The 21606-nt window shown below is 42.8% G+C and overlaps 1 protein-coding gene across 1 annotated transcript in view; it reads left to right on the top strand.

Annotated features, from left to right (window-relative positions):
* Positions 1-11: 11 nt before the first annotated feature.
* Positions 12-21606, top strand: part of TTC19 (tetratricopeptide repeat domain 19) — a 28291-nt gene continuing 6696 nt past the window's right edge. The window contains exons 1-7 of the mRNA XM_027625508.2: positions 12-195; positions 281-414; positions 2254-2364; positions 2836-2874; positions 3594-3650; positions 3967-4028; positions 6268-6362. Of these exons, the coding sequence (XP_027481309.1) occupies positions 12-195; positions 281-414; positions 2254-2364; positions 2836-2874; positions 3594-3650; positions 3967-4028; positions 6268-6362 (682 nt within the window). The remainder of the gene's footprint in view (positions 196-280; positions 415-2253; positions 2365-2835; positions 2875-3593; positions 3651-3966; positions 4029-6267; positions 6363-21606) is intronic.

Here is a 21606-nt window from a genome sequence, read left to right as displayed (position 1 = left end):
GCCGCGCGAGCATGTACCGGCTCTTGAGCCCGAGCCTGGGCCGAGGCCTTCTGCGGGCCGCGGGGCGGCGGTGCCGGGCCTGCTCGGCGCGCCTGCTCCCGGGGCCGGCAGGAGGCCGGGCGCCTGAGGTGGGGGTGCCGGCATCCCGAGTCGCGCCGCGCGGCGGAGGCCCGGGCCTGCTGCCGCTGCTGGCAGGTGAGGAGCGCGGGCCGGGCGGGGCCGGCCGGGCGGGGACCGGGGCGCAGGCCGGGCCCGGTGACCTCAGAGCCCCTTCCCGCAGCGCTCGCCTGGTTCTCGAGGCCCGCTGCGGCAGAGGAGCAGGAGGAGGAGCGGCAGGGAGCGGGCGGGGCCGCCGCCGAGGGCGCGGCGGACGAGGCCGAGGCCGAGATCATCCAGCTGCTGAAGCGAGCCAAGGTGAGGCGGCCTTTGTGAGCGAGCCCTCTTCGTTGGCCCTGTGGGTGCGCAGTGCCCGCTCCACAGTTTCCCGAAGACTGGAATGAGGGCTCCGGGGGTAGAATTGCCCGGAATTCGATGGGTCATGGTTGGGGGGGGGGGGGGCGGGCGGTGTTGGCATCCATCCAGGCTTGTCAGACTCCAGAGCCTGCAGTCAGACCGCTGCAGTCCCCAGTGCAGATGGAGGTGGCACCCCGGGCATCGCGCTTTTATCCAAGCAAAATTAGCGGAAATGTAGTTGTTTTTATCAGGGAGCCAGCCAAGCCGAAGAGACTGGCATCGAGAATTGGGAACGTACGGAGCGTCCAGAAAACGCACTTGAGTGTTGGTTCTGTTCTTTCTAAAGTCTTCCTTTTCTCCACAATCTTTTCTGTTTTGTCCTCAGGTTATCTCATTCTCCGCCACTGGGCTCGCTACCGCCTCGGTGCTAACGACATCCAAATTTATATTCTTGTGCTGCAGTGTGCTCCTGACATGCCCTCTCCACTTTGGGGCCTCACCTGCCCCTCAGACCTGACTGTTGATCGCAGAGGCCTCCCCAGCACGTTCCTTCACCATCTTCTCTTTGCTGCCATCTACCCAGTTTTCCAGCCTGGCAACCTAGTCGTTCTTAAAACCTGAGGTTACCTTACCACTGCCTCTCAGTACACTTCCAGCCCAGCAACAGTTACTGTTGCCAGCAAATTCGAAGTATTTCTGAAATCTGCCGTTTTCTTTGCCCTCTGCTGTCCTCCCGGCCACATTGCCACAGCCTGCTGTCTGGTAGTCTTGCCTGCCCTGTTGCCCCACTCTTCATGCAGTAGCCTGAATTCATTTTTTTTTTTTAATGTAAATTGGGGGGCGCCTGGGTGGCTCAGTCGGTTAAGCCTCCGACTTGATTTCAGCTCAGGTCATGATCTCAGGATTGTGAGTTCGAGCCCCACTGCCGGCTCCCTGCTCGATGGGCAGTCGGCTTGAGGACCCCCCTGCCCCGCACACTCTTTCTCTCTAAAAATAAATAAATCTTAAAAGAATATTTAAGTTAAAAAATGTAAATTAGATCGTATTCTCTTTGCCTAAAAATTTTTGAGTGACTTCCCACTGTATTTATTATAAAATCCAAACTCCTTACCATGGCCTGCAAGACCCTACATAACCTACACCACCCTGCCTTGCCCACCCATTTAGCAGTAATCCTCTGGCTCACCATCTCCCTTTCACATGTGTTTCCTTTCATTTCTTGAATGATTCTTGAAGACTCTTCTCTTCGACATATAGGGCCTCTGTTCATCCCCTACTCTCTGGGTCATTATTCCCCATAATTCCTGGTTGACTCTTTCTCATCCATCCTACCTCAGTTTAACTGTCACTTCCTCGGAAGGCTTCTCGGATTCCCATTTAGAGGGGACTCCTTATTGTTCCTTCCCATTACTTTTCTTCATAGTTTATATCAGTTGTTGTTAAGCTTTTATGTCCTACAGGGTTATTTCCAGCCTGTAGGAAGGGAAGAAGAGGATGTAGGGCAAGCAGCTTCCTTATAAAATAGGATGCAGAAATTGCTCACATTCCTGGTGTCTGGCTCTGTTGGCCAGAACTTTGCCGTGTGGCTGCACATAGCTGCAAGGGAAGCTTACTTCCCTGTTACCATTGTAAACGTAAAGCCTGGTGCATAGTTGGAATTCAGTAAATATTTGACGAATGAATGGATAGCTGTCTTCTGTGTATTGGGGTGTGTGGCCATATCCCTTCAGTCTGGTAGCACATAACACGTGCTTTCTTTACATTTCATTTTCTGTTCCTTTCTTTGTTTTCTCTTTTCAGTTGAGCATCATGAAAGATGAGCCAGAAGAGGCTGAGCTGATTTTACATGACGCTCTTCGTCTTGCCTACCAGAGTGATAACAGGAAGGCCATCACTTACACTTATGATTTGGTAACTCTTCTAACAGTCTGAGCCACTGATGATGAAGGGTGGATGCAACAGAAGGGTTGTTCGCTCTCCTGATTTACGCTCCTGACCTTCAGGGTGTTGTAAAGCTCTTTCATTTTTGTTTTTACAACGTTTTCTTTTGGTTCCAATTTTTATTACCCTTGGGTACTAACATTTTATCACTCTTTGCTTATATGAAGTCTAAATCTCACACCAAAAATAAATGTCATTAGTATTTGTTTTTTCAGTGATGATTGGATCTAGATTTGGTTTGTCATCGGCAAAGATTGTGCAACTATTTACACACACTATTGCTGTGCTTTGATTTTAGCAAATTAAATACCTTTCTCTTTGAACTATTTTTTTTTTTTTTATTTAGAGGGTAAAAATAAAAGGAAGTCATTAGCTTAAAGGTTTTGAAGTAAGTAAAATGCAGTGCTCTAAACTGAAAAACAATTTGTAATTTGCTTTCAGATGGCCAACCTAGCATTTATACGGGGTCAACTTGAAAATGTAAGTAAGTAAAATCAGTTTGTGGTATTTTGAATTTGTGAAGGACTAGCTTCCAGGGAACTTTTATTAGTAAGGGTACAAACTCGGCTGCTGTAACAGAGACCCTAAAATAGAGTGACTCAAACAAGAGGGTGTATTTCTTTTAATGCATTATTCCAGAGTTAGCTGTGCACTGAAGAATGGTAGATACCTCTGTTCCATGAAGTGGGCCGCAGGCTTGAGTTCGTTCTAAGAGTGTTCTCGTCTGCATTGGTGAGTTAGCTCACCCCCAGCCGCCAGGAAGGATGCAGAGGAGGGAAAGGGCAGGCAGGCAGCTTCCTTATAAAATAGAATTTAAAAATTGTTCGCGTTCCTTCTACCTGCATCCCTTGGCCGAAACCTCATCATCTGACCGTACCTAAGTGCACAGGAGGCTGATATGTTAAAAACTGAGGAGATGTTGTAACCGAAAGGATAGGAGAGTGAATGATTAGGGAATAGTTTGCAGTTTCTGCTGCAGTAGGTTTAGATGAAGTTGGTTTCTACTCATTACAGAGTGGTTTTTAAGGTGCCCAGAAGAGGTGGGGTCCTGGTATTTTTGCCTGTTTTCCCATCACAAGGATGTTTTGCTCTGTGTATATGTGTGTGTGTGTTGTGTTTTACAAGGGGATGATGCATCAGACTAGTACTTAGAATCCAGGGTCCCAAGTAAAAGAAAAATCTTTTCCTTATGCTTTTAGGCAGAAAAACTTTTTAAAGCAACAATGAGTTACCTGCTTGGAGGGGGCATGCAACAGGTAAGGACATTGCCTGGGATTGGGCCCTAGCTGAAGCAGTTTTCAAAATAGTTTTGCTTCCTGAAAACTCCGCTCAGCCCCCACCATGTGCTTTGGCAAAAAAAGGTGGATTTTTTTTCCCCCCTTGGACCTGTATAACAACTACCAGTCTTCCACTGGGGCAAAAACATGGTTGCTGAGGGATCCAATTGCCTAATCTCTCCAGAAGGATAAAGACTATGGCTTTTAGACCAAAGTCTCTCTAGATGTTGATCAGAAATAATCCATGAGGAAATTTAACGTGTGTGAATTATCTTCATTTCCTTTCTTCCAACAGGAAGACAATGCAATAATTGAAATCTCTCTAAAGCTGGCCAGTATCTATGCTGCTCAAAATAGGTAAGTAGAGTCAGAATCTAGGTGTGGCGGCAGCCAGGGAGTTGGGCTATGGACAGAGAACTTTAACCGTAGGATGTTATGTAATTTTCATTTGGCTTCCAATCATCTGCGTCTCAAAAGAATTGGGTGTCTCACTCAAAGTGTTCCCCGCACCCCACCTTTGAAGTCTTGAGTCTTCTAGTTTTGCCCCGCTGTTTCCAATAGCCTGCTGAGTGGGGCAGACAGCCCTCACCCCTCTGGCTGCCCTAAGGCTAATCAGCTTTTCTGTTCCTGTTTGAACTGGGAAGGGAAGTTATAGTTAGAACTAGTTTAGCTCTGCCTAGAAGAGGAGGGAGCAATGTAAAAGCTGTTGGGGTAATATACTTTAAAGGAACCATTTTTGGATATAAGTGTCAACAAACCAGGAAGGTAGATAAATAGTTGAGTGAGGAAGGAGTTGGTATGGGAGTGTCTCGGTGGCTAGTCCAGTAGGCAGTGTTTTTAAAGCATGTAAAGGTGATCAGGTAGCGAGTTTTAAGCAGGGGAAATACCTCAGAGTAGAGGAGTGAGCTCTGGATAAGTAAGATAGGAAATTGGTGTTAATTTAAAAGTATTAGATGAGTCTGAAATCTTATAAGGAAGAATCTTCCTGCTACATAGGAAAGGCTTTAGGAGATGATTCGGACATGTACAAATGGTCCCAGGAACACCGATGAGTGAGGCCTCATGCCTTCTATTCTCTCTAGGTGGAGTTCAAAGAAGGAACACCTAGGGTGTAAGCAAAGAACTCCTAGAGAGTTATATCTGTTGGAGTGCATTTAAGGGAGGACCTAAGACTAGCTTCTCCTTAGGTTTTTAGTTGCTGCAGTAGCTGGGTACCAGAGGTTTGGAATGACATCAGATCTCATGCTATAACGAGTACTTATTGAGCCCGGGGTCCCTGGCACTGGTCCCAGCTCCTTCATTTTCAACAGAACCTGCTCGCTCCCTGCATTTGCTTGGACACTAGATGGGCTAGAACTTCTGCGGGACTTTGATTTCAAGTCTTTTGAGGCACTTTGAGGTTGGCCTGTGCTGGGGAGCATCGCAGCTGGGATCAGTCTCTCTTGGAGGAGTCACAAACAGAACTGGAGGCCGATGGGCTGTGAAGTGGGATAAAAAGAAGCCCGAAGCTAATCACAGTGGAGAGTAAGATGAGTTCATGGTCTCATACAAATGAAAGTAGTAGACCCTGATAATTAGCCTGTTAGTTACTCTGTACGCTTGTCAAAAGTAGTTTTTTCATGTAGTTTTATTAAGAGAAACATGAGACCAGAAGATATATAACCAGACTTGGGGCTTAGGAAGGCTGATATTAGTAAGGGACTTGTTTCTAGACATTTTGCTCTGACTAGAAACATCGAGTGGGCAGCCTCCCCCTGCTCCAAGTCCCAGCTGGATAGAGTCCCTCCTGCCAAAGTTTGGTCTGGAGAGGCTTCTATTCTGGGAACAGAGTACGGCAGTGGGGTTATCTCTTCTCCCCAGCAAAGCGCTAGAGGAGAAGGGGCGAGCTTGGTAGTGCCACTTCTGCTAAGAAACCAGAGCCACCACGGAAGACAAGAACCAGGGCTGAGCTTCTGGATGGAGAAAGAATTTCTGCTGTGTCTGTGCATGTCTTTCTAGAAACCAGCGGTTGACACTTGTTCTGTCCAGAGTCCGTCTGCCTGATGTTTGCGTGTCCTCTCCAGTGGGTCGAGGGTCCCGGGCTAGATTCAGGCTCAGTGCCTTCTAGTGCCATAGCCAGGAATTCCATGTATGTAAAAGAAGCTTCCACTAAAGACCTAACAGGTCGGAAAGCTAATAAACAAAGCTAGTAAACGTCTCCAGAAATTGCATGAGATCCGTAGTCAGCATCCTTAGTGCAGGTGGCCTGAGCCTCCGTTCATAATCAGTATTGCTTTGAGTGGGTGTAAGGCTTTCCCAAATGGAGAAACTGACTCACTGGAAATCGTTACTGGGAGATGGTGGAAGCCACTGGTTCTGTCCTTTACTAAGATTATAGCAGCATTCTTAGCTTTTTATGTCTTAAGCTAGGTTACATGGGTGACTAAGAACTTCTGCAAAATGGCAGATTGAGACCCCTTAGAAACTTTAGGCAGCATTCCCTCTTCCCGTCTTACACTCCCCGTATTGCTAATGCTCACACCCAAGCCCGGAAAATGCATATAAACAAGGAGTTTGTAAAAAGGTGAACAGCCGATTGCTGATCTTTGCTTTACAGACAGGAATTTGCTCTTGCTGGCTATGAATTCTGCATTTCAACTCTAGAGGAAAAAATTGAAAGAGAAAAGGAATTAGCAGAAGACATTTTGTCAGGTAGGGAAACCTGACTGTTTTCTGGACATTGCCTTTTTGCCTCAGAGCTTTACTCTTAACACTGCAGTAGAGGGCGAGGTACCTGAATTGGGGGAGGGCCAGCTACCCATTTGGGGAATTAAGTGGCTGTTAAGATCTCAGCAGAAGGTTTGGAATAAGATGTTTTGTTTAAATAACTTGACCACTGTTTGCTTTTTTAACCCTTTGCTGACATGTTCGTAATTTGTTGACTTTATTATATATAATCTCTGGAAAATTGGGGAGCAGAAAGGGAAGGTCTTTTTCTTTTCTCTTGGTTCAGCTACCAGTCACAATGCTACTTAATTACCTTTCGGTCCTGGATATGTACCAAGTTATAAAAGGTGAAGAGAACCTCAGGGTTGTTTTAAAATTTTTTTTATTTATTCATTTGAGAGTGAGAGAGAGAGAGCACAAGCGGGAAGGAGGGGCAGAGGAAGAGGGAGAAGCAGAGTCCCCGCTGAGCAGGGAGCTCGATGTGGGGCTCGATCCCAGGACCCTGGGATCATGACCGAAGGCAGATGCCTAACCGACTGATCCACTCAGGTGCCCCAGGGAAACTCAGGTTTTTGTAGTTCATCCTCATTATGGAGGGAAGAACATAAAGAATGATGTTAGGAACAGAATGGGATGGTCAGGATGCTCTCTAGCTCTCAGCCATTCAGGTTTCTTAATATGGTTTGAAATATTGGGAATTTTTAGATTCAACATTCATCTGGTAATGCTTGCTTCACATGTACTCTGTGCCAAGAGCTAGCAAGATGCTAGAGAAACAGTGGTCACCTCTTGTCCCTAAAGCAATACATATGACTTTATGACTTGAGTTATCTGTACTCTGTTGTCTTCCAGGTCTCTCTCTTTTTGTTTAGGACTTATCTTTATTTATTTTAGAGAGAGAGAGCCAGGACGCAGGGCAGAGGGAGAGGGAGAGAGAGTCTCAAGTAGACTCCGTGCTGAGTGCAGAGCCTGCCACGGGGCTTGATCTCACAACCCTGACATCATGCCCTGAGCTGAAACCAAGAGTCAGACGCTTAACCAAATGTGCCACCCAGGCGCCCCTCTTCCAGTTCTCTCTTGAACCTAAACCGGTTTTTCTCTTCCAGCACTCTGCTGAAGCCCCCTTTATCAAGGTCACAAGTTCTCAATCTTTATCTTACCTGCTCTACTTATTAGCAGCTCTGACCCTGGTACTGGAAACACTTTATTCACTTGGCTTCTGGGACACCTCACTGGTCACTCACCTTCCCCTTTGCCACCTCTAAAGTTAGCAGACTTTGGGGCTCACACCCTAGGAGATAGCATTTAGTCCCCCCGTACCTTTAAATATCAGTTAACCTCTTCATCCCCAACTGACACATGGATTACAGACATGAACTGGGTAAAATTGTCTCCTCAGCATCTTGACCTGAATGTCTAGTGGTCATTTCACACTTGACATGTCTGAAATGGGTCTCTTGATTTTTTTTTTTAATATTTTATTTATTTATTTTGGAGAGAGAGCGAGCGAGAGTGTGGGGGGAGGGGCAGAGGGAGAAGGAGAATCCCAAGCAGACTTCAAGCTGGGCACAGAGCCCAACATGGGGCTCGATCTCACGACCCTGACTGAGATCATGACCTGAATCGAAACCAAGAGTCAGACACTTAACTGACTGAGCCACCCAAGGTGCCCCGGGTCTCTTGATTTCTCCCACTTACATACTTGCTTCTCCACCAGTCGGCCCACTCAGTAAATGGCACCACCATTCACTCGGTTGCTTTAGCCAAGAACTTACGAATCACCTGTGATTCCTTCCTCTTTCCTGATGGTAAGTCACCAAGTTATATTGGATCGCCCATCAAGGTACATCCATGTCAGACCCCGTCTCATCCTCTCACCCTGCTACTTTGGTCCAGGCCGTTATTTCTTGCCTGAACACCTGTAAAGTCTCCTCAAAGGTTTTCCTGCTTCCTTGCATTCCTTCACACAATCTGTTGTCCATGTAGCAGGCAGAGTGGTCTTCTAAAACTCAGTGCCTTTGCATCACCTTTAGAATAAATTTCAGGACCCCTTTGGACCTGTAAGGCCCTACGTGATTTGACCCCTACCTACTTCTACATCATCCACTGCCCTCGCCCTTGCTCATCCCACTTTGACCACACTGGTCTTTTCCCTGCTGTTCTGTGCAAGCTCGATGCCATCTCAAGGCCTTTTCACTTGCTCCCTCTACCGAGCTGTTCTCCCGTATCTTTGCATGGCCAGCTCTCTTCGTTCAGTTCTGGGCTCCCTCCTCGGGGGCCTGCCCTGACTCAAACAGTGATCTCGTCCCATCTGTCCTTTACTTTTTCTTCCTCACACTTGAAAGTAGGAGCATGCGTGTGTGTGTTGTGTCTTCATGTTTGTATGGCCACTAAAAGTATATTTTGGTTCCAAGTGTCTTAGTATTTGTCTTCCCTGTCAAAGAAGGATAGAGATTTCATCTGTTTTGTTCACTGCTGAATCATTGGTGCTAGAGCAGTGCCTGGCACACAGTGGAGGCTCAGTAACTGGTGACTGTAAGAACAGAAGAGCAGGCAGGCACCAAGGAGAGTTTCAGTGTGGTATGGAAGTGCTTTGAGGGAATTGACAAAAGATGTAAAAACAAGTCTAGCTATCAAATTAGTTACGTTTGAACTATTCACACCCTTGCTACCTTTCATTTATAGCATCGTTTCTTAAAAGTTTCTGACTCCAAAAGCAATACCAGTGCAATTAAGGAGATTTAGAAAAGCATCAGGAAGAAAATAATAAAGATCATCCATAATAGTACTAAGAAAGAACTACTGTTGATATTTTGGTGTATGTCTTTGCAGGTTTGTTTTCCCCCTATGCTGTTTACATTTTAAGAAATAAATTAAGGATCATACTGTATATGCTTTTTTTTTTTAATTTAGTAATATATTGTGAAAATATTTTTTCCAGGCAAAGGAACTCTTGTTGGAGAAAGCAAATTAATTTCTATTATAAACATTGTTTTTACGTTTTACTAGTTACTCTATATAGAAAATGTGTTATGTTATCCTTAACCTTATTTTTTCTAAAGAAATATATTCCCACTCAGTTTTATTTGTATTTTTTAAGACTTATTTATTTGAGAGAGAGAGAGAGAGTGTACACACACGTGAGCAGGGGCAAGGGGCAGATGAAGAGAGAGACTCTCAAGCAGACTCCAGGAGGAGCGTGGAGCCGGACATGGGGCCTGATCCCATGACCCTGAGATCACGACCTGAGCTGAAACCACGAGTCAGTCACTTAACCAACTGTGCCATCCAGGCAACCCCCCCATTCCATTTTAAACAAAGTAAATCCATTATTGAATTCATATGCTTTTAATTGACATGACTAACTCTGTCTCCAAAGTGTTTACTTCAGCTCACGTAAAAACTTGGTCTAGGGTACTCATTTTGTTCCTCATGTTGTAAATATATATTTACTGAGGAAATGCCCATAAAAATTTGAGTGAAAACAGCAGATTACTAAACAGTATAGTTAAGAGGAGACTAATTTTCTAAATATAGGTATAGAGCAGGGCTGCATGATACCAAAATATAGACAGGGATTATCTCAGGTTGGTAGGTTTATAGGGGATTTATGTCTTATTTGTGTTTTTCTGAATATTCTATAATTTCTTGGAACAAATTATTTTTTAAACTAGTTTCTTGTATTACCTATATAGTATAAGAAGTCAAGGACTGTTATAAGAATTAATTTAAAAATAGCATTTCCTTGCAACATGTCTTCCTGGAGTCATTTTCAACTCTTAACCAATTTCTTCTGGTATTTTCCTTCATATTTCTAATAACAAAATTATTTCCTGACTTATTTTTAGAATCTATTAACTGACAGAGAAGTGAAGATTCAGTGCAGCTTTGGTCCGGTCTGCATTATTGCAAATATATCAGTAGTGTTAGTTGTCGAGCCAAGTAACAAGATCACGTGACTACATTTGCTTTTGTGTATAACTTTTTGTTTCCTCTAAAGTCAGAGGTGTTTTTGTTGCTTGTTTTTTTGTGTGTATGACCGATTCTTCTGTTAACCGTAGTACTTGCTCTTCTGAGTTCCTAAGCTTCTCTGGGGCTCTGCGGAGCCTGTCGGCTTTCTGCAGCGTCCAGTCACCTTCCTGTCATGGGCTTAGTCACTTACTGCCTTTTGTCCTCTGCTTGTCATCTCCCACGGTTTTTTTGATCTTTGTCTTCTCCCTTGATTCTTCTGTTTTTTTTTTCTTGTAACTTTAAATGTTGTTTATCCTTTAACTCAGAGAGAGTAAAGATAAATGCACGTGTTCAGTCCAGAACAGTGTATCTGCATGGAAGTGAAGTCTTCTGTGACAACAGGTGGTGTCCAGATCTGTTTCTTTAGAATAGTGTCTCAGCACTGAAATTCCAGGTCAAAAGCAGCACATTTTAAGGTTGTTGATGAATATCACAAAATTGCCCTCGAAAGGACTGTATTAATTTACATTTTCTGGTTCTTTGAATTTTCCATCATTTGTTTTGTGACTTTGGTCAAATTAAGTAATCCCTCTGTGCTTTTGATTCTCAGAATGTGACTAAAAGTAATACTCTCTTATAGGAGTGGTAGAAAGTTCAAATGAGTTAATATCGATAAAGCACTTAGAACAATGCCTAGTACAGAATAGCCACTTGAGAGTTAACCATTGTTAGTTTTCATTATTGTGATAAGGCGGTGTGCCCCTTCTCCCTAAAACTCACTGATTTTTATAACTTTTGCCAGATTGGTGATATAGCAGTGATGCATTAACTAGCATTTCTTTGATAAGCAAAGAGGATGATCATTTATTGGTGCTGTTCTGTAAGAATATTAACTCTGTCCTGTCAGGTTTTTTTCTTTTCCCTTACTCATGCCTGTAAAGTTTGGGGTTTTGGGTTTTTTTTGGTTGTTTTAATTAAAAATAAATGTGAAACTGACATTTGTATAGTCTAAGGAACAATGAGAACAGGCAGTGACCCAACACTAACAATACCTTTGCAGCGTCTGTGTGTCTGGTCTCAGTCCCATTCCCCTTCCCACCCCAGAGATACTGGTCTGCTGAAGCTTAGGTAGTTTGTACAGGTTTCTTTTTTAAAATTTATATAAATGGGGAGCCTGGGTGGCTCAGTCATTTAAGCATCTGACTCTTGGTTTCAGCTCAGGTCATGATCTCAGAGTCCTGGGATCAAGCTCCACATCAGGCTCTACGCTCAGCAGGGAGTCTGCTGGAGATTCTGTCTCCCTCTCCCTGTGCCCCTTCCCTGCCGCACACACACATGCACTCCCTAAAATAAGTAAATCAGTCTTAAAAAAAAATTTATATAAATGAATCACACAGTATGACTTGCACTTGCCTTTAATCTTTTTGGAGTTAGATCTGAATTCATTTATGTGTATTTTCCTTGCTTTTATTAATTTTAAATAACTATCTAGAATTATTTAGAACAGCGATTCTATGCCAGGTATTCTAGGATTCAAATAGAGGGAAGTGAGGCAGAAGTCCCTGCTCTTCTGGAGCTTAATGCTTAGAAAGGTATTTTTCAACTTTGAAATCAGATAAATATTCAGCCATCTTTCCTTTAAATTTTCTTTTTCTTTATTTCTAAACTGTGCTAACGTAACTTTGTAACACATCTGCGGTTAATCTTGGTGTGATGTTTGTAACTTCTTAAAGATGATAATCTGTCCACGTTAACGTGCTTATTTAAATTATATATGCTTGCATTTCTTTTGGGGCTTTCCATTTGATTCATTCATCTGATGGCTTGTATAACAGTATACGTTGTTTGAATTATATGGTAGCATACATTTGAGTTACACAGTAAACAGATTTCACACATGCTTCTTGTGTAAAATTTTCTCCCATTTTATTTTCACTCGGTTTTTACCTGAATATTCCATCATTTTGTCAAATCCCTAAAGTACTTTGAATTTCTAGATTTGCATTATGTTATTAAATGAATTTGGGGAGATTGCCATCTGATAAGTTAGCATTTCACTGCAAATAGCAAAAAATCTCAAATTACGCTAAGCAGTAAGGGCACATACTATCTCATGTAACTGGCGCTTCGGTGGAAAGGGGCAGACTGCTGAGTTACTTGACCCACAGCTCATTGAAATCCTGAAGGGGGGATTCTTTCCATCCCCTGTCGTTCTCAGTGTGCTCTGGCTTTCTCTACATGCTCCCCTGGTGGTTGAAAAGTGACGGTATTAGGTCCCAGGAATCTCATCCAGAAATGGCAATGTGTGGAGGAAAAGGAAACTTCTTTGGTATTTCTCTTAGAATCAAAGTAATCCTTGCTACAAGTTCCCAAGTGGATTCTTCCCTCCTTCTCATTGGCTGGAATTTGGTTACGTGGCATTTCTGACGCAGTCCTTGACAGGAGAAGTGGGAGTAGCCCGATTCTCTAAAATCGACCAGGATCCATTCCTAACAGAGGACGGGATTCCACTCTGCTTGAATCCTGTGACAGAAGAGTGGATGCTGGAACAGACAGCAGCTCTGCTAGCAAAAGTCACTTGCTACGCTGTCTTTGCAACACAGACATACCCAGAGCTATCACGGGTTCAGTTCCAGACCGCTGCAGTGAAGGGCATGTCGTCAGACGGTGGATCAGATGAGGTTGTTTCCTAGTGCAGATAAAACTGGTGTTTACGGTGTGTAGTAGCGTTATGGTTAAAAAAATGCACGGACCCTAATTGAAAAATACTTTATTGCTAGAAACTGTTAACCGTCGTCTGAATTTTCAGGAAGTCAACATCTTTTTGTTGGTGGAGGGTGTTGCCTCAGCGTTGACGGCTGCTGACCAACTGATCAGGGTGGTGGTCTGGGGTGAAGGCTGGGGTGACGGTGGCAATTTCTTAAGATAAGACAGCAGTGAAGTTTGCTGCATTGATTGACTCTTCCTTCCACAAATGATTTCTCTGTAGCACAAGTTGCTGTGTGATAGCATTTTGGCCCCAGTGGAACTTCTTTCGAAATTGGAGTCCATCCTCAAACCCTGCCACTGCTTTATCAACTAGGTTCATGTGATATTCTAAATCCTTTGTCATTTCAACAATCCTCACAACATCTTTACCAGGAATAGACTCCATCTTCAGAAACCACTTCCTTTGCTCATCCATGAGCAGCAGCTCCTCGTCCATTCAGGTTGTATCATGAGATTGCAGCCATTCAGTCCCATGTTCAGGCTCTACTTTTTTCTTTTAAATAAGATTTTATTTATTTAAAAGATTTTTTTTATTTATTTGAGAGAGAGCACAAGCAGGGGGCAGTGGGAGAGGGAGAAGCAGACTCCCCACTGAGCAGGGAGCCCGACGTGGAGCTTAATCCCAGGACCCTGGGATCATGACCTGAGCAGAAGGCTGACACTTAACTGACTGAACCACCCAAGCGCCCCTATAAGATTTTTTTTTGAACATCTATTTATTTATTCGAGACAGAGCATGCACATGGGGGGAGGGACAAAGGAAGAGCATCTCAAGCAGACTCCTGACTGAGTCAGGATCTCATGACCCTGAGATCACCACCTGAGCGGAAATCAAGAGTCAGAGGCCTTAACTGACTACACCACCCATGTGCCCCTCAGGGTCCACTTCTGCTTCTAGTTCTCTTGCCGTTTCCACCACATCTTCAGTGACTTCCTCCACTTGAAAGTCTTGAACCCCTCAAAGTCATCCATAGGGTTGGAATCAACTTCTTCCTCTGACCTCTTCTGACTTCTCCCCATGAATGATGAATGTTCTTAATGGCATCCAGAATGGTGAATCCTTTCTAGAAGGTTTTCAGTTTACTTTGCCCAGACCCATCAGAGCAATCACTGTCAGGCAGCTAGAGCCTTGTGAAATGTACTTCTTAAATAAAAAGACTCAGAAGTTTAAATGACTCCTTGATCTACAGGCTGCAGAGTAGATGTTGTGTTAGGCCTGAACACAACATAAATCTCACTGTCCATCTCCATCGGAGCTCTTGGGTGACCAGGTGCATTGTCAATGAGCAGTAATATTTTGAAAGGAATCTTTTTTTCTGAGCAGTAGGTCTCAACGGTAGACATAAAATATCCAACAAATTATGTTGTAAACAGATGTGCTGTCATCCCGGCTTTGATACTCCATTGATAGAATGAGCATAGGCAGAGTAGATTTAACATAATTCTTAAGGGCCCTAGGATTTTGGGAGTGGTCAATGAGCATTGGCTTCAACATAAAATCACCAGCTTCATTAGCCCCCTAGCAAGAGAGTCAGCCTGTCCTTTGAAGCTTTGAAACCAGGCATTGACTGCTCCTCTGCAGCTGTGAAAGTCCTGGATGGCATCTTCGTCCAATAGAAAGCTGTTTCATCTACACTGAAAATCTGTTATATGGTGTAGTGTAGTTGTTTAGTGTAGCGTATTCATTATCTTAATGAAGATCTAGAATCTTCTGGAGAACTTGCTGCAGCTTCTACATCAGCACTTTCTGCTTCACCCTGCACATTTGTGTTACGGAGACGGCTTCTTTCCTTAAACCTCCTGAACCACCTCCGCTAGCTTCAGACTCTTCTCCTGCAGCTTCCTCACCTCTCAGCCTTCGCAGAATTGAAGGGAGTCAGGGCCTTGCTCTGGGTTAGGCTTTGGCTTAAGGGAATGTTGGGGCTGGTTTGATTTGACCTTCCGTCCAGACGACTAAACCTTTCTCCACATCAGCAATAAGGCTGTTTTGCTTTCTTACCATTCGTGTGTTCAGTGGAATAGCACTTTCCCTTTCCTTCTAGAACTTTTGCTTTGCATTCACCACTTGGCTGACTCTTTGGTGCAAGAGACCTCACCCTCAGCTTGTCTCAGCTTCTGAGATGCTCAATTATTTATAGCTTTTGATTTAAAATGAGAGACATGTGACTCTTCCTTTCATTTGAGCACTTAGGAGCCGTGATAGGATTATTAATTGGCCTGATTTCAATATTGTTGTGTCTCAGGGAAGAGGGAGGCCCAAGGAGAGGGAGAGATGGAAAACCATATGGGCCAGATCTCTTTTAGAGGTGATTCTCTGGCAACTTTTTTTCTTCTTTCCTTGATCAGTACTCATATATTTAAATTTCTTCCACTTTCTTGATTTGATTGCAGTATGTAGGACAGTACCAAGAACACGGCGTTAGTAAGTATCTTGAATGGGGTGCCTGGCTTGGTCGGCAGGGCCTGTGATTCTTGATCTTGGGGTTGAGGGTTCAAGTCCCACGTTAGGTGTGGAGCCTACTTTTAAAAAAACAAAAAATAAAAATATCTTGAATAAGTGAATGCTTGGGTGACAGATGTTTGGAGATCTATATTTTCCTAGAAGAAACTTTATGGAATTATGTTTTTAAAGCATAACTGACAATATTCTGTTATGAGATCATATTTCTTTCCTAAGTTCATGGATTTATTTCCTCGTTTCAAGAGATTCTTTTTTTCCCATTGACTCCTTTCTCCCCCTTTCCTTGCGCTGAAAGTTTCATTCATTTTCATATTTTAAATAATCAGAACACTTACGGAAGGTGGAACTATTTTTGGTCGCATATCTGGTGTCATGAATGTTTGAAGTCCGGAGCCTGAGTTTGAGTTCTGGGTCTTCCATTTCTTCACAGTGTGACTGCAGACAAGTTATATCACTTCTCTCTCCTTGGTTTCCTCATCAATAAAACAGGAATAAGAGTAGAACCTGTGTCTACCTTGTAGAGTTGTCCGGGGATTTAAACGCTCCACGACAGTGGCTAGCACTAAGTACTCTGTAAGACTTTGCTGGAATGTGATGCCTTCGTTAATTTATTAAATGCCTTGGCTTTTTCAAGTTGTGTTTACCACTCTCCGTTTATGTAGGACCTTCCTGACTGTTGTTTCTCCTTGGTTTTTTCTCCTGCTTGGTTTGGGTTTGTTTTGCTCTTTTTCTAGTTTCTTAGGTGGAAGATCAGGTTGATGGTTCAAATCTTTCTTTTCAGATATGGGCATTTACAACTATAAATTTCCCTCCACTGCTTTAGCTGCATCCTATAAGTTTTGGTATGTTGCATTTTCATTTTCATGTATCTCAGAGTATTTTCTAATTTTTCTTGTGATTTCTTTGATCCTTGGGATATATTGGAGTGCATTCATGAATTTTCATATAATTATGAATTACCAATTTTTCCTTCTGTTGTTGATTTTTAAGTTCATCCCCCTGGGATCAGAAAACATGCTTTATATGATTTTAGGCCTTTTATTTTTTATTTATTTTTTAAGATTATTTATTTGAAAGAGAGCCTGAGCCCAGGAGAGGGGGTGGGCAGAGGGAGAGGGAGAAGCAGGCTTCCCAATGATCAGGGAGCCTGATGCAGGGTGGATCCCAGGGTCCCAGGATCATTACCTGAGCCGTAGGCAGATGCCCAACTGACTAAACCACCCAGGTGCCCTGATTTCAGTCCTTTTAAATTTATTGAGACTTGTTTTATGATATAGTATATGGTTTGTCCTGGAGACTGTTGCATGTACATTTGAGAAGAATGTGTATTCCTTTGTTGTTGGGTAGAATGTTCTATATATGTTGGATAGCTCTGGTTGGTTTAAAGTATTGTTTAAGTCCTATATCCTGGCTGATTTTGTCTAATTCTAGACAAGATAATTTGGCTTTGTGATTTTTTTTTCTTCATACATGTTTTTATGCTGTTTAAACAGTCCTAGATATATATCCTCATTGTGAGTTATCCCTTCATTAGAAAAATGATTTTTTTTTTTGGTCCTACTTAAGGTATTGGTCACAAATTTTAGTTTTACATCTACTGTATCATACTGTTCAACTTTTTTTAAGTCATTTTGTTTTCAGCGTGTCTTTTGTAGAAGTCTATGTTTGGATTCTTTTTAAACCTAATCTGAATATCATTGTCTTGTTATACCAAATCTCAAAGCCTATTTAAAATTAGTATTGAGAATGATATTTGGTCTAATTTTTTGCATTTAAAAAACTTTGCTTTCTAGGGCACCTGGGTGGCTCAGTTGGTTAAGCGTCTGCCTTCAGCTCAGGTCAGGGTCTCAGGGTCCTGGGATTGAGCCCTGCGCTGGGCTCCCTGCTCAGTGGGGAGTCAGCTTCTCCCTCTCCCTCTGCCCTTCCCCGCTGCTCATGCACTCTTCTTGTTGATTTTTAAGTGCCCTTGCTCTCTCAAATATTTTTTAAAAATGCTTCCCATTTTTGTTACTTTTTTTGTTCTGAGTTCCCCCCCTTTTTTTTTTTAATTTTATTTATTTATTAGTCAGAGAGAGACAGCGAGAGCACAAGCAGGAGGAGTGGCAGAGGGAGAAGCAGACTCCCCGCGGAGCAGGGAGCCCAACGCGGGGCTCGATCCCAGGACTCTGGGATCATGACCTGAGCTGAAGGCAGATGCTTAACTGACTGAGCCACCCAGGCGTCCCTCTCAGTTCCGTCTTACAGGGACTTTTTCCTCACTAAAATTCCACTTAGAGTTTGGAGGGAAGGCATCCATAGGGTTTTCAGTTGCTTCTGTAAAATGAGTACAATGAAACGTTCTTCTGCTTTTCCCTACTTGTTTTTTCTCTACGATCTGGAATTTTAGACTTACTGGGATTTATTGCAGAGAATTTTGCAGCTAGCTTATTTGCCTTCTGTTGGAGATTGCATGTTTTCTCGTGCTGGGTTGCTTTGTAGGAGTTGGAAGTCTTGTCAGCATGAGGTTAGGGGGCTTAGTCTCTTTTCTAAGACGCAGTTCTCGTGAGCTTCCGAATACATCTTCATGAACTAGGCGTGGTCTTCTACTCAGGCGTGTCCGTTACCTGAATATCCACCTCTCTCCCCTGTCCTGTATATTTATCCTCTCAGTTTCCTTGTCTATATTTTGGAAATTTCTCTGGGGTATAATCCATATTGCTGTCTTACCATTCAGAAAAGTTAGTTCTGTGCCTTCTGAGTTTTTTTTTTAAAGATTTCAAGCAAAAATGAAGTGTAGCCACTTTAAAGATTTTTTTTTTATTTATTTTATTTGAGAGAGAGAAAGTGTAGCCACTTTAACAGATACCTGTGTACCTTCGCCTCAGCTTTGTCAGATCTAACTATTTACCATCTGTGCTTCAGAGTTCTTTTTTCTAAGTTTAAACCCTCTGTACTCCCACTCGGTATAAATACTATTCTGAATTTGGTGGTTTTTTGTTTTTTAATTTGTTTTTGATCTTTATAATTCTTAGGCCTGTTTATTACACTTGTATATATCAGTAAACAATATACAGTGGGGCTAGTACGTTTTTAAACTTTTTTTTTTTTAAAGATTTTATTTATTTGAGAGAGAGAGCACACAGAAGCGTGGTGCGGGCAGAGGGAGAGGGAGAAGCAGACTCCCCGCTGAGCAGGGAGCCCAATGCGGGGCTCAGTGCCAGAACCCTGGGATCATGATCCGAGCTGAAGGCAGATGCCTCACCAACTGAGCCACCAGGCACCCTAGTATGTTTTAAAACTCTATATGAATGGTATCATATTATACATTTGTTTTTGCAGTTTTTCATGCAACATTATCTTATTGAGATTTATCCGTGTTGATACTTAAAGCATCAGTTTTCCTGTCACAAAGGCCTGTCTCCTTGCCAAACCACATGTCTGCTGGTTGCATTTGTCTGCATCTGCTAGAGTCTAGACTCCCTCTAACTGGTCCACTATGGTAGGGCGTGCGGGGTAAAGAGTGATACAGGCTTGGGGTGGCCCTGATTGCTCCATTCCCCGCAACTGCGGTCTAGGATCCCACTGGATGAATGGCCTCTGGGTCTCCTGTAGATGGACATGAAGGTTCCTGCTGTTTTACCATGGAAAATAATAGCTCCTTGAACCCTCTTGGACCCGTGTCTCTGTAAAACACACACACACACACACACACACACACACGTAAGTTACTCCCTAGGGAATGTACCTAAGTGTGGAATTGCCGGGGTGCGTGCACTAGATATTACCAAGTTGCTTATCAGTGTGGTTTTACCAGTTAACATTTTCACTAGCAATGTGTGTGTGTTGTTGCTCTGTATCTTTGTTGTTGTTGGACTTTATTTTTTGATGATCTGGTGGGTGTGAAATGGGGTTTCAGTGTTTTTTCTGATTGCTAGTGAGATACAGACTTTTCATACATTTATTGACCATGCGGATTTCCTGCTCTGAAAATTGTCTCTATATCCTTTGCTTATTTTCTTCTGAAGGGTTGTCTTTTTCTTAATGATTTCTAAGAGTTCTTTATGTATTTGATCAAAATATTTTGTAGGTTACATATCTCTTTGTGTCCTTGTCTTTTCACTTGAGGGCGTTTCACATACAGAGATTAAAATTTGTAATATTATGATATTTTCCTCTATAGTTTGTGCCTTTTGTGTCTTGTTGAATAAAATACTTCTTTCTTCTAAGGTCAGAAAGGTCTCTTCTAACTATTAGGCTTTTTTACATTTAGTCTTTACCTAGAATTTTTTTCTTATTATTATGTTAATCACCATACATTAATTACATCATTAGTTTTTGATGTTTACCTAGAATTTTTAATATGATGTGAAGTAGTGGTAGAATTTTTCCTACTTTGCGGACAGGGTTATAGCTCAGGGCTATTTTATTAGTCATCCGTTTCTTACTGATCTGTGATAACATCTGTGTGTTGAGTTTTCATAGATTCAGGGAACGCCAGTGTTGTTGAATTCTATAATTAAAATTAATTTTTGGTTTAATTCTTTCTTTTCCATCTTTAGTGCAGTACCTTTATGTTCTTAATTTTCTTTTTATTTGTTCATCCATTCAACCGGTCCTCCAAGAAATATTTTTTGAATGCCTGTCATGTACCGTACATGTTACTATAGGCATGGAGAGACAGCTGTAAATATGAGGAAGTTGCTGCTTCATGGAGCTCAGTTTCTAGTGGAGGAAAAACTCATCATAAACACTATCCAGCAAATGATAGTATACCCAAAGATGATTAAGCGCTATGGAGACATGTATCTGAGGGACTTCGTGTGCAGGGAATGTGTGGGGCTGTACGCTATCGTATAGAGGGGTCAGGGAAGGCCTCGTTGGTAAGAAACCTGAAGAATGGGAGGGGATAAGCCAAGCGGCAGTCTCTAAAGAAAATTCTAGGCAAAGGAAGAACACATGCAAGGCTCTGAGGTGGATCATACTGGCCATATAAGTAATTATGCAAAACCTGCTTCGTTTATAGTCTTGGATTCGTCAATTATCTAAAATTCTTGGGGGTGAGGCTCCTTTTTTATTGTCTCCTGATTCTCATTTATTGTGAATTTCCATGCTTACTACATTTGGATGATAAATTCATCAGCAGGGTTTTAGCTGGAAGATGAGACATTCCCGGAATGTTTTATTCCAAGCACTCAGGTCCAAGCTGAAATGAATGCTTAAATGCAGACCTCAAGCTCCATGTGGCTCAGGCCTGTGAGAGAGATTTCCATGGTTGTCTTTCTCCCATCTGGATCCCAGGCTGGCCCATGCACGTTCCTCATGATCCCCCCCCCCGGTGAGGACAGGGTCTCGGGAGGGGGTACACGATGCCTACGATGGTCATTCTGGTTTTATGCAAGGGGCTTCGGATCTGATTCTCTGATTGACAGAAGTTGGAAGAACTCAGTTCTGGGTTACAGAGACACTCAGGCCGTCCTCACAAAACTGGGCTTTTGTGGTGTCAAGTCCCACGCTTTCTGCTCTGGGTTTTTAGCTTACTCCTATTGTTTGGCCCTTGGGATTTCCTTCTCTTCGGAGCTCAGCTGTGCGTGCAAAAGAATAGAACTGATCCGTCATCATTACCGGAACCACCCCGTTCAGAACCAGTATCTTATCACATTCCTTTTTAGTCTGCGTTTATGTAAGTCTGCATTTGATATATTGATACATTAAATACACTGCTCCGTTCTCGTATGGTCATTTCTCTTGGTCATTTCCCTAGTGCATTTGACAGTGCCATTTGCTAGTATTTTGTGTAAAAATTTCTGTGCTGTATCTTGTTTCATGGACAGATTTGAGGTAGCTTCTCTTTTTCTCTGGTTAGAAATAATATGTGAAAAAGAATTATATAAATTTGAAGAAATAAATATGATCTCCTTCTCAGATTCAGACAATCTTTGGGGGAGGCTCTGTCTGAGCAATCCCAGTGTATTTCTCAGCTGTTATGGGCTATCTGATTTGTTCTTGTCTAATTTCTAGCAGTTTTTATAGTAATATTTCAAAAAACTATATTTTAAATGTTACTGGAAC

The sequence above is a fragment of the Zalophus californianus genome, chromosome 16, assembly GCF_009762305.2.
Source record: "Zalophus californianus isolate mZalCal1 chromosome 16, mZalCal1.pri.v2, whole genome shotgun sequence".
Classification (NCBI taxonomy): domain Eukaryota; kingdom Metazoa; phylum Chordata; class Mammalia; order Carnivora; family Otariidae; genus Zalophus; species Zalophus californianus.
Note: the sequence above shows the minus strand (reverse complement) of the source record. Positions and strands in the feature narration are given on the sequence as shown.